Here is a 13,599-nt window from a genome sequence, read left to right on the forward strand (position 1 = left end):
AGAGCCTATTGTGAGGCAGTCGAAGATTTTCCACTAGCTTCTAGGCTACAGAAGGCACTCTCAAATGACCACCATAAGACTATTGGCATCCTGACGAGGGAAAATGGCGACAAAGCCGCCAACCTCCAGGAGAGTGCTGAGATTCTTATGGAAACTCACTTCCCAGGTTCTGTCTTTCCTGGAACGGCGAACTGGACGGATGTATCAATAACACCCTCACAATATGACTGGCAATATGCTAGTACAGTAATTGATGAGGACAAAATAAGATGGGCTATATCGAGCTTTTCCCCCTTCAAGTCACCAGGGCCTGACGGTATAAGACCAGCCCTACTTCAGTGGGGACTGGACACTCTTATGCCACACCTGGTTGGAATATTCAGAGCCTCTCTAGCTCTGAGGTATATTCCCAGTAAGTGGAGAGAAGTAAGAGTAGTATTTATACCCAAACCAGGTAGGATGGACTACACCCTACCAAAAGCATTCCGACCAATTAGTCTCACATCGTTTTTCTTAAAAACCATGGAGAGGCTATGTGAGCGGTACATAAGAGATGAAGTACTTGTTAACAACCCACTTCATCCGAATCAGCATGCATATACCCCGGAAGGTCTACTGATTCGGCCCTTCACCATGTGGTTGGCAGAATCGAGAGATCATTGGACAACAAAGAATCCACCCTAGGTATATTCATAGATATTGAGGGAGCGTTTGATAAAACAACCTTTCCAACAATTACCCAGCAACTACACTCCAGGAATGTACCCCTGGTAGTAGGAGAATGGATACTCCAGATGCTCTCTAGCAGAGCAATAAGTATTAATGTAGAAGACATCACAGTTAAAGGACTGGTCATGAGGGGATGTCCACAGGGAGGGGTCTTATCACCCCTTCTCTGGAACATAGTTCTGGATACCCTAATTAATCACCTTAACAAAAATGGATTCTACACAATTGCATACGCAGATGACATAGTTATCTTGCAGACTGGCAAATTTGTAAACACACTGTGCGATAGAGCGCAGGATGGGCTCAAATTGATAGAAACATGGTGTAAGGAACACTCACTGTCGATCAATCCCAAGAAGACTGAGATGGTCCTTTTCACCAGGAAAAGAAGTTTAACGGGCTTAAAACCTCCCGAAATCTTCAAAAGCCAACTAAACTTCTCTGAAGAGGTGAAATACCTTGGTATTATCCTCGACAAGAAGCTAACATGGAACTCTCATCTACAGAGTAGAGCAAAAAGAGCATACGTGGCTTATGAGCAATGTCGGAGGACAGTGGGACGCGCATGGGGTCTTTCACCCCGTGTAGTCGCCTGGATCTACACTGCAATAATAAGACCTATGTTAACGTATGGAGCCATTGCATGGGGACCGAAAGTTCTACAAGCAACGGCCATCCAAAAATTATATCAAATACAGCGACTGGCTTGTTTAAACATCACAGGAGCCATGAGAACAACACCAACCGCGGCAATGGAAGTAATCACGGGTCTGACCCCTCTGGATCTGTTCGTTAAGGAGGTTGCGTTAATGGCCATGTTACGATTGCACACGGCTGGTGTAAACCTAGAAGTAGGAATGGGTCAATTGAGGCTGGGCCTGTGGCGGGAAGCGCTTACTGCGCAACCTCTGCTGCAGGCAACAAGTGATGCAATTGAACCCAGGTTTGTGTTTAATAAACCCTACAAAATACAAATTAAGCAGAACACAGAGTCAGATGCTACAAATGCAATACGGATTTATACAGATGGCTCAAAAACCAAAGAAGGTTCAGGATGTGGAGTGTACTCCAGATCACTAAGCCTAAGGATCAAATGGGGAATGGGAAGAAATACCAGCGTGGTACAAACAGAACTGGCTGGTATCTCAATCGCCACAAAAGAAATAACCAAGAAAAGAATTTCGGGCAAAAACATAACAATCTGCACTGATAGCAGACAAGCACTATTAGCCTTGAACAGACACCGTGTTACTTCAGGGCTAGCACTAGAGTGCCACCAAGATTTAGCCAAAGCCTCGGTAGATAATAACATTATCCTGAGGTGGATTAAAGGGCACGAAAGGAGTAAAGGTAATCGCATTGCCGACTCTTTAGCCAAGGAAGCGGCTGGACTAAGAATTTTAGGACCAAGTGGCACCCACGGCCTGATGACTTCGACAATTGCGGAACTAGTCAAATGTTACACCCATGCTCAATCTTTAAAGAGATGGGATGAAATCAAAGGATGTAATCTTGCCAGGATCACCTTGGGCGACCCTGGGAAGCTGGCGCCGAAGAAATATCTGGCGATGACCAGGAAAAATCTACGCCTTACAGTAGGATTTCTGACTGGCCACTGTCAGCTAAGGAAACACCTACATAATATGGGGCTAGTGGACACACCTCTATGCAGGATGTGTGAACAGGAAGATGAGACTGTCAGGCATGTCCTGTGTGAGTGCCCGGAGTTATCGTCAATAAGAGAGTGTGTGTTCGGCGAGTCTTGGCCTACACCTGCCGATATAAAGGAGATGTCTCCCAGCGACCTGTCCACCTTCCTGGAAAGGACAGGATGGACGACGACCTAGGAGGACAACTCCTTGGGAGGATGTACAATGGGTCACATGTGGCCTAAGTGCGTGGGCTTACACTCACCCTCCCTACTCTACAGATACAGATACAGATTATTGGTCCTTTCTTTTTTGAGGAAAACATTAATGTGCAGAGGTTTCTAGAATTTTTAAACACAGGGTTTTGGGATACTATTCACGAGCTGCCTATCAATGAACGATCAAATTTAATTGTCCAGTTAAATGGGTGTTCAGTTCATTATGCCAGAGCTGTGAGGCAATGGCTTAACGAACATTTTCCAAACTGATGGATAGGCCGTGGTAGTCCGTTTATAGAGTAGCCACCCAGCTCCAGACCTCACAGTTTTAGACTTTTTTCTCTGGGGACTTTTCACACAAAAGGTTTACAAAAACCGCTCAAGAGATAGAAATGAGCTTTGTGCAAGAATTCGACAGGTATGTGCAGATATTAGCCCTCAAGAACTAAGGAACGTAATCAGAAACATTCGTAAGCGCTACGACACATGTATCGAAATACGTGGTGGATCAGTAGAGGCTACTAGAATATGAGTTTGAATTAATTGTTGCACTGAATCGAAACATTTCAATAATTAGTTATTAGTTACGTTTATTAAAATTTTTTGCTTCATTGTTAGTTGAATTGTGTGAATGTAATTCCGTTATTTTCAATAAAAATATTTACGCTATTTGTTTTTTCTCATCTGGTGGCACTTTATTGTTGAAATATAAAAAAAAATGATATATTGTGACTGTTAGCTGTGTGAGTTTTCGAATTTTTGAGTTGTCATAACTTTCTAATAATGAATATTTTTTCATGAAATTTTGGTCACACCTGTTTAGAGGCAATCTGAATCCAGTGGCGCTAATAAAAAATCCCGATTTTGGACTAAGAAAAAATATCGTAGTATGCCCTGAAACTTTAATAAACATTTCAAATTTTGTCCCAAGGTAGACCTTTTAGTACTTGACATTTAAAAAAAATTATTTAAATCGATTCACAACTCCAAATTTTAGAGGGGTGTTTCCATTAAAAATGGGTCACACTGTATATAACAATATTTCAATTATTCTTAGAAATGAGCAAATCCATGAACATTTCACCAGAAATAACTCTCAACTACATCAACCTTATAGTAGATTCACAGTATCAAAGAATCACCCATGTGCATTGGGGTTAAGCTATATAATAAGCTCAGTGAGGACATTAAATCCTCAAATATCAATGTCTTTAAAAGGCAACTCAAGATTTTTCGATTGCAAAAAGCTTGCTACTCTGTGGATGAGTTTCTCCTTAAATCCTAATTTGATTGGAACTTATTAACTTTTTTTAATGTATGTCTTACGTTTTATATTGACTTTTTTATGTTTGTTTGACCTGTTGAATCAGCCAGTATTTTATGATGATGTTATGTTTTTTTATCTAATAGATTGTGAAGGAAAACTGATTTAATAAATGTTTGATTGATTGATTGTTTTGCGATCGTACGGTCAATAACTACCAATACCAAGAAAACGTCCGGTATTGTGGAAAAACAATGCATGGCTTTTGCATCACGACAATGCTTGTTCTTAATATTTTGCCCTAAAACAACACCGTAATCATGCCTGAGCCACCGTATTACCCAGATTTGGACCCAATTTTGAAGAGACCGATGATTGAGGAAAAAAAACGCTGGGACTAGTGTTTTATATCTAAGGGGGACTACTTTAAAGCGGACAAAATGGTAATTGAGGAAAATGACAATGCACCTTATTATTTGAACAGACCTCGTACATGATACGGGAAGGGGGTTTCTTTCAAGTGGCAGCAAAATATTTTTTCATTACTGAAGGCGATATTGAGGAGAGATACATACGTATAATAAAATGAATATATCGAAATGAAATCTCGAAAAATTATTCTCTCCCAACCTACATAGTAGGTTGCCGGGGAAGTAGCCGGGAAGTAGTTGTTTTTCGGCAGGCATTTCAAAAAACCACCCTGTAGATACGTTGGGAGAGATCAATGTATCGAGAATTCATTTCAAGATATTCATTTTCTTATTTAAAGTTTGACTTTTTCTCTTAATTATGCAAAAACTCTAACTTGCGCCTTTGGCTTTATCAAAATGGTCCTCAGCTATTTTTATCTATATACGTTTGTTGGGTAATGTTTTTTCTTGTTATAAACTTATTTTTTATTTCATGTGCCTTTTGTATTATGGTAAATTTTTTAGCTGAGGATGTCGAAAAGCAATGATTCATCTCATTCTGCTGTAACTGCTGTTTATTTCGTGATGATGTCATTATCGACGGGACTAGGCGAATTTTTATCAAAAACGAACAACGAAATCGTTTTAATGATTTCCATAATACTATTTGCCATTTTCTGGAAGTACTATATGTTGGCTAAACTGATATCCTCACTATTCCTGGAAAACTTCCACAAGAAACAGCAGAAGTTAAGATTCTTCTTGAAAAGGTAAGAAATGATTGAAGTGAAACGAAAAATATTTTTGACCCCTATAATTTCAGATTTTCTATTTTCTATCGCATGCCACCATTGGGTTACCGAAGGCTGAGTGAAAAATTTCGAATAGATCCTTATTTTTATGAAGGCACTAATAAGAACTTCATCGAGAAAACTGTTCCTCACTACCTGTTAATGCTGCTACAAACAAGTAAAATCAAAAATACTTTAGGCGAAATACCACTATTCTTGATGGTAGACAGTTATTTCCTAACAGTAAGTAGTGAAAAAATGTTAGTGCTTTATTGGAGTCCCTAAAATTTGACAGATTTAAGTCACTTGGACTGAAATTCCATTTCATTTTTCTTCCTTGATAAGTAAACGGTTTTCGAAGGTAATTCGCCTCTCTTCTATTTTTATATAACTTGCGCGGGCAGGAAAGCATTTATTCATTTGGTTCAGTACAAATTACGGAAGAGTTAGCAAGTGATGGTGATGAGTGAAACAATGAAAATGATTGTAACGTGGAAAAGAATGTTCGTATTTTTCAATAAATAAATAACGATTTTATTTCATATCTTTGAAGTCCGAACCTCTAAAATTTATTTTTCATTCGTATCGATAATTGCATTGAATGAAATTCAAATTGAATTTGAAAAAGTTCAAAAGTAGTTGCTTGGAAACATTGAACTGGAAATGCTTTTGAGACTGCCTGATCAAAGATAATCATACACCACAATTACAGTAACAAAATAGTTCTCCCCTAGAGATTTGACTTCGTTATTGAATTTTAAATTATCTGGATTGGAAATATGAATAATTACCTATGAAACGTTTTTGATTTCAAGTGTATATAAAAAATATTCCAACCATTTATTTTATTCATAGACAAAATTTATAAATACAATAATTAGACTCAACTAAAGTTTTGCAGTCCAACATGACCCGCTTCTTCATGAAAAAATCCCGTTAAAAACAAGCTCCCTATGCCTTAAATTAAATGGTTTTTCATTTCAATCATTCTCAGTCAATGAAAACATATATTATCACCTATTTTGATGATACAGTAATGATATATGTATAAAAAAGAAGTTATCGAGGAAAATTGACGAAACAGCATTCTATAAAAGGGAGGGGCAAACCGCGGACACGTGTTTCTGGCTATTGGCGTCGTTAGCGCTATGCTGCCGAGTGTAAAGATGGGCAAGACTTAATTGCCGAAAACTGAAAACAAAATAAACGAATGGAGTCACTAACAAAATTCTACCGCACATTTTTGTCCAGTCATTTTAGGTCGATTTAGGCCTATATTTTGGAAAGTTAACATACCCAGCTGTAAATTTGTATAAACTTTGTATTTCGGCATCATAAAAGTATTCTTTAAATTCACATATGATTCGATGGCCGCAACTTCAAAAATTGGGGGTCGAAAATAAAAAAAAACCGAATTTTTGCAAGTTTTTTGCCAATATCTCGTTTCCAATGGGTTTAATGCTGATTGTATTTTTTACCAATATTGTAGAGAATTAAATTCTCTACAACTTTTGTTCCAAACATTTCTTCATACGTTGAATCGTTTTTGAGATAGATGGCAGCTCGAGCGCAGATTAAATATTATTTGAAATCAACTGGTTGTCTCGATCGAAATCAGTTCATTTAAGGTTTATAAATTATTACCTTATAAATAATTATAAATAATTCAAATTTTTTATTAACAAATAAATCAACACTAAACAGACCAGAGATGATGCGGATGTTCTTATTATTGAGACAGCTATTGAAGAATCTAAACTTCAAAGAACAGCAATTATAGTCGGTGAAGATATTGATTTACTTGTGATTTTAATTGGGCGTACACTATCTCTTGAATGAGAAATTTTCTTTAAAAAAGTTGGCAAAGCAAATGTGAAAACGGAAATATACTCCTTTGAGAGCTTCGACAAATATTCAAGTTCTAAAAAACACATTTTGTTCCTTGACGCTTTAAGCGGCTGTGATACGACTTCTTCGCTTTTTAAAAAAGGAAAAAAAAACGTTTTTAAAAACTTTCGAGAAACTATCCAATTTGGATGAATTTGCCGCAGCATTTGTAGAAGAAAACTGCCCGGACCAAAGATTATTTGATAGTGGATTGCAAACTTTATAAGCTGTTTATAATGCTCCAAAGTCTGTAGATACTATCGATCATCTTCGTTATGCACAATATGTCAAGCTAACAAAGCTCAATAAACCTGTACAGTTATCAAATATCCCACCAACAAATGGAGCAGCTCACCAATATTTTAATCGTGTTTATTACCAAGTTCAAACTTCGTTATGACATAATTTGGAACCCCAGGAATGGGGTTGGACAATGCGTAATGGATTGCTAGAAACTATCATGACCATTTTACCACCTGCTCCAGATGAGTTACTCAATACGATATTCTGTAACTGCAAAAGTGGTTGTGGTTCAAGATGTGGATGCAGGAAAGCAAGGTTGCAATGCTCTTTAGCTTGTGACCAGTGTAATGGGCAAGCTTGTCTCAATGCTGTACCATATGAGACCGATGTTAACGAAGATGATCCAGAAATCATGGAAGAATTAGAAACCAATCTTGGTGAAGATGACAATGAAGATAATAACGCCCTTGAATTTTCACAGCTGCGAGAAGTCGACGACGATGAAGAAGAAGAAAATTGAAATTCTTCTTCTTTTTTCTTCTTTTACTTATTTTATCTGTTTTTTTCAAATTTTGACATTCACAAATGTATGAAATGAGATTTTTTAATATATATTTTTCATTTTATTTCTTTTCTATTCATTTTTATTTATTAAAGAATAATTACTATAGATTAGATTTAAATTATAATGTAATACATATTTTTCTCTCTACAAATTTATAACTACACGGGCAGGTAAGTGTTATTAAATGAATTGATGCTTGATTGAAAATAAATAATTAATGAAAAAATATTTAAATATAATGTATTTGTTGATAAAAAGTGAAAATTATTTATAATTATTTTTCGAGTAATAATTTATAAACATTAAATGAGCTGATTTCGATCGGGACAACCAGTTGATTTCAAATAATATTTAATCTGCGCTCGCACTGCCATCTGTCTCAAAAATGATTCAACGTATGAAAAAACGTTTCAAACAAAAGTTGTAGAAAATTTAATTCTCTACAGTATTGATAATAAATACAATCAGCATTAAACCCATTGGAAACGAGATATTGGCAAAAAACTTGCAAAAATTCGTTTTTTTTTATTTTCGACCCCCAATTTTTGAAGTTGCGACCGTCGAATCATATGGGAATTTTAAGAATACTTTTATGATGCCAAAATACACATTTACAGCTGGGTATGTCCAGTTTCCTAGGCAAACCCTCCTAAAATGACTGAACTATTTGTGGTAGGAGACCGAGATGCACCTAACAATCTAGGAAGCGACTTAAATGTCTCGGCTTAGGACCTCCCCTGAGATGAGCGTGGTAGAAAACCCTTAAAGACGATCTGAGCTCAGTCTTAAAAACAATCTTGTAGTGTCCACTTCGGTGAAGTATATTATAGTACGCGACAAAATCTGTGCTGTAAGAAAATGGCATTCGAATCGAAATTGAAACGAAAAGCTTTGTGTGGTCAAGCGAGAGAAGTGATTGCCAATGTACTTTTTTTTTCATGCAACGAGAAGCTGATAATGGCATGAGTATGGACCTGAAAAAAGTTCAGGAGCGTTGTGCAAAAGCGGCGGGTGTAAGTTTGGGTAACATTAAAAGAATAGCTGGTCAAATGAAAACAATTGAAAATGGTAAGCATCCTCTCATTCAAAGCCTAGTAAAAAAAAAGACCTAGAACAGCATCAGAATCAAATTTTGATTATTTCGACAAGGGCCCTCTTCGTCGATATATAATCAATTTATTACATTACTGAGAAAAAAATTCCCACCTTACGCCGCATAAATAAAAAATTCGTTGACGAAATTTGTTATGAGGAATCTCATGAGTCTCTGAGAAAAGTGATGAAAGAAATAGAGTTCAGATGGAGACAAACGAAAAAAAAAATAGAAAATTGCTCATGGAAACCGACGATTCAGCAGTTGCGAAGAAACTTTCTCAGAGACATGAAGACATACCGTGAAGAAGGCCGAACAATAATTTAAATGGATGAAGCATATCCATGTCTCACATACACAGGAGAAGAGTTGGAATGATGATTTGCATGAAGGGATGCTTACACCAATTTCAAAAGGGCAGGGACTTATACTTGTGAATGCAAGAGGAGAAAATGGATTTGTGAAAAATTCATATCTAAAATTCAAATCCAACACAAAATCGGGCGACTATCTAGATGCATGAAATAATGAAATGAGATTTACAAAAAATATATTTATTTATTATCAATATTCAGTCTTCAGATTCACAATCACATAAAAGTATTTGCATGGTGTTTTAAGGTCACTTGCTGAGTTTTGTTTTTAAACAAAGGTAGCAAATGATAATTTTTTTATTTATATCCGAAATGCCGTTTTATACTGGAAATTTAATGCATTTTTCCAAATGTATGTTTGAGCAGAAGCTAAAGTGCAAGGCATGTTAGGTACATGGAATTTTAGATAAAAGAGCTCAATTATTAATAATTTATTTATTAATAACTTGATTATTAAGAACCTTGCTTTCTTTCAAAGTTTTGATAAAGTTGATAGTTTTTGGGATAAATGATAAATAATGATTCAGGACATAGAGAGGCCGATGCAGCGTATAAGTCAGAGAGAGAAGACGATATTTAATGGTAAGGGACGCATAGTGCTGGGCGCACGTAATAAAAAATGAAGTTTTTCCAAATCTTAATTGAGAATATTATCACCTATCGTATAAGGAATTGAAATAAACATTTTGTATTTCTTTTCTTCTTCAAGGGTCAAAAGTACCCAAATTTCCTATTTTTCCCCAAACTATCAAATTTCACATCACCAAAAGTATTAACTTTTTTGTAAAATATCATAGAAATTTTTTAAATTTGTACTTCAAAACAAAATTTTAAGAAATTGTCCGATTGAAAACTAATAATTCCTTGCAATTGTTCAAACAATTTCGGTTTTTTATATCATTAGTAGGTTAATTTCAATAGGATCGCATAAACAATTGAGGTGGAATAGTTTTTAGTACTCATGCGCTGACTACTCCTGAATAGTATCTTTGAATTTTTATTAACAAAGCGATGTTATTATTTTTTGAACGAATATGAGCAACCATTTTAGGATAATTTTTATACGTTTAATACGCGACCTTGCAAATCTCCAAGAGATGTAACTGTTTACAGCTGCCGGACTGAATCATGGCCGGTGAGTAGCCACTCCCTCAAGATTTGCAGTAGATGTGTAGAAATACTGTCATCAGTCTGTTAGATTATTCGAGCTGTAAATATCCAAATTGCAAACAAAAATTTCTATTCTTTTTTTCCCAATACTTTCTTTGTCATACACCTACCCAAACTTTACGCAGATAGGATTTCTCCCACCGGCCATGACTCAGTCCCTTAGCTGTCCTGTTTTACGATTAATTGCCAAATGAATTCCCTCACATGAATTTTTTACTTTCCAGTTTATTGAAAAACACGCTGGTGTATTGAAATTGCCAATTAATGAAAGTCTCTACCCGTTTGGTGATTTAACTCGTCAGATGTATGTTATTCAGAAGGGGTTTTGTCGCATTTACAACTCGGAGGACTGTTTAGAAAGAACTGTGGGACCCGGAACGCAACTGGGAGTTCTAGAAATGTTTTTTTGCATGCCAAAAAAGCATACAGTTGTCACATGCACTGATTGTGTTATTATTAGTCTAGAATACACGAGTATACGTCAGATTTTGGGATTATTTCCTAAGGAATATAGTACAATTGAGGATATTGTTCACAATGAAAACATTATGAGTCTTTTGAAGAAGATAGATACTAATGAAGACGCATATGAGAATTGCGACATTGGGAGGCATATTATTGTAGATCGGTACTATAACTTTTGAATTGATTACAACAATTTCAAAACTTTTCATTTTCAGAAAGTGCTTCATCAGTTTGTCCAAATCGTGGCCGAATTACTGTGAAGTATACAGACAAAAACTGGGTTCCTTGTGGTTTTTCGCTGTTCTACTCATGCCAGTATCTATTCACCCAGAAGGGTTTTTTTCTCATATTCTGGTGTGCCATAAGAAGTGTTTTTATTGTTATTTTGAGTATTTTGGAACCTATCATGGTTTTGGTTCCATCATTTGTCGATGGGTTATATTGGTGGAAAGTGGTTTGTCATTCATCTTTGTATTTCGACATTTATATTCTCATGCATGTAGCATATTTCGATGATGGAGGTTTTTTGAAAATTCATCCGGCACATACATTTTGGTGAGTTAAATGAACTTTTTGTTACCAGAAATTTCGTATAAATTCCGTAACTATTCGAAATGTTTTCTGATTTATGAAGAAAATATGCAAACATTTTGACAACATGACAAATTTCAGTAAACAAACAAATTCTGGGAGTAAATAAGGAAAAGAAAGAAACTTATGAATACAGACTAATTCGATCGAAAAGAAGGTGGAATTGACATATTAGGATGTTTCAAAAGTTTTGTCTGTTTAATGTCATGTGTTTTTGTAGCTCCATATCTCAATAACTATTTATTCTACTGTGTCGTATTATACAGGGCGTTCCAATGAAAACTTGACCCTCCCTGTAATCGAAAATTTCAAAGAACTTCATCCCCCTACGGTCAGCAACCCCCCCCCATTTTTTTTTCATTGACATGGGAAGTCGAGTGATACATCATTTGGAAGGTATTTTGTCCCTCTCTTACTTCTGTAATGTTTTTCGAAATTGGTTCATTCGTCATTGAGAAATTGAATGTTGAACGTTTCATTTAAAAAAAACAGAAAATTCGCTATCGCTCATTTTATTGAGCGACAGAGTTCGAAATGACCTCTATCTAGTTCCATACAATAATACAGTCTACTTTCGAAAGCGTTATTATTATTGAAGATGTCCGGAGTCAGAAATCGGCATTCCAGAACAATGGGCTTGTTTTATGCTATGGAAAATGATACTGGTTTACTTATAGACTGATCGAGTTAGGGGTATTTTATGCTTATCAAACCGAATCGGTCCCAAAATCTCTTTATATTTGCAGAAAAAAAAATCGAAAAGCAAAAATTTAAATTGGCCGCGTGTCTGTTGACCAATAAAATTGATCGTGTCTAGAGCAGAGTTTCCAAATGTATTGGTTTTTAATATCCAATCACAGATCTGATGATCCAATTTGACAGACGCCATTTTTGTTGTTATTGTTGCCAACTCGGTGTGAATACTGTTACAATTATATAATTGCAGAACGTTTTTTTGCGGGTACCTATTTTGCTGCATATTCCGTGTAATTAGTTTGCATTTCGAAAAATACTTTTCAGGTTATTTTTTTAATTGATATGTACTGGAGTACTACATTTCACTGTACATATTTTTGCTTCTCTTTTCAGTTACCATACTGCTGCTTGGCCGAGATAAAATAAAAATTAAATTAAAACTTTCCATCCTTCGATAAAAGACAAAGTCTGAAATTAATGTCAAATAAAAAAAAGGGACCTACTAAATTTACCACCTACCGTTTCAATTTTTCATTCTTCATTTCGGTACCAAAGTATTGCAAATTTTTCAAGTAAAATTCATCGATCATTTCAAAATCGACTCTTGTTAAGTTGTCGGGAGTCAGCTTTAACAAAACTAGGCTCAACATTCATTTTGAAATTATTTTAACAAAAATACGAAATTTGTGGAAACCATTGACATTAGAAAGAGCACATTGTCGCATACACTACTGAGGGCGCTGGCTGACTGGATGACAATATGGCTAATATACGAGTAACGTAGAATATCTTATTTTTTGGTGGGTGGTATGAATGCATAATTGATTTATTTTATTAGGATTCCTGAGCATTCAAAAACCATTTGAAAATACAGCTCGTTTAATTCTATTTAGAATTATATATAACTTGTACTATATCAGTTATCAAGGCAAATATTATTGTCCATTTTATGCTTAATTCGTGGATTCGAGCGATTATTATTGTATATTTATTCGTTAGCTGGCTTTATTCTTTAAAAAAATGAATGAATAATTACAAAAAATTTTAATTGATCGCTCATTTTCTCATGGAGGACCCATATCACAATTAATTGGTTTATTCGGTATTGAGAATGTATGTCATATCGAATCCATTCTGCTTGTTTTTGCAACATTGAGTTTAAAATTTTTCTTAGCTGACAGCTCGCGTGGAAACAATTCGTTTTTTCATCGAATTCAGTTTTGTGTATGTTTTGAAAGTGTTTTAGAGATATATATTTGAATATCAATATGGTGCATTCTTGTGCTGATTTTAATTGTGCGGAAAGCAAGCTTATAACGCTTGAATTTAGTAGCTATATTAGAAAGGGGTATGTATGTAGAAATCGTTTTTTTTTTCATGATATATGGCAGCTGTACAGATTGAGGATTGTAGAATAAATTGAATATTTGAAATGATTCTTCAATCCAGTTTGC

The 13,599-nt window shown here is 35.5% G+C and overlaps 1 protein-coding gene across 1 annotated transcript in view; it reads left to right on the forward strand.

Moving 5' to 3' along the window:
* Window positions 1–13,599, forward strand: part of LOC111512514 (uncharacterized) — a 70,844-nt gene that overhangs the window by 39,543 nt on the left and 17,702 nt on the right. Inside the window, exons 10-13 of the mRNA XM_074175155.1 lie at window positions 4,796–5,040; window positions 5,094–5,304; window positions 10,618–11,021; window positions 11,074–11,413. Of these exons, the coding sequence (XP_074031256.1) occupies window positions 4,796–5,040; window positions 5,094–5,304; window positions 10,618–11,021; window positions 11,074–11,374 (1,161 nt within the window). The 3' untranslated portion in view covers window positions 11,375–11,413. The remainder of the gene's footprint in view (window positions 1–4,795; window positions 5,041–5,093; window positions 5,305–10,617; window positions 11,022–11,073; window positions 11,414–13,599) is intronic.

This window comes from Leptinotarsa decemlineata, unplaced genomic scaffold, assembly GCF_025532065.1.
Source record: "Leptinotarsa decemlineata unplaced genomic scaffold, Ldec_3_MD MMD2_tig00000882_RagTag_RagTag, whole genome shotgun sequence".
Classification (NCBI taxonomy): domain Eukaryota; kingdom Metazoa; phylum Arthropoda; class Insecta; order Coleoptera; family Chrysomelidae; genus Leptinotarsa; species Leptinotarsa decemlineata.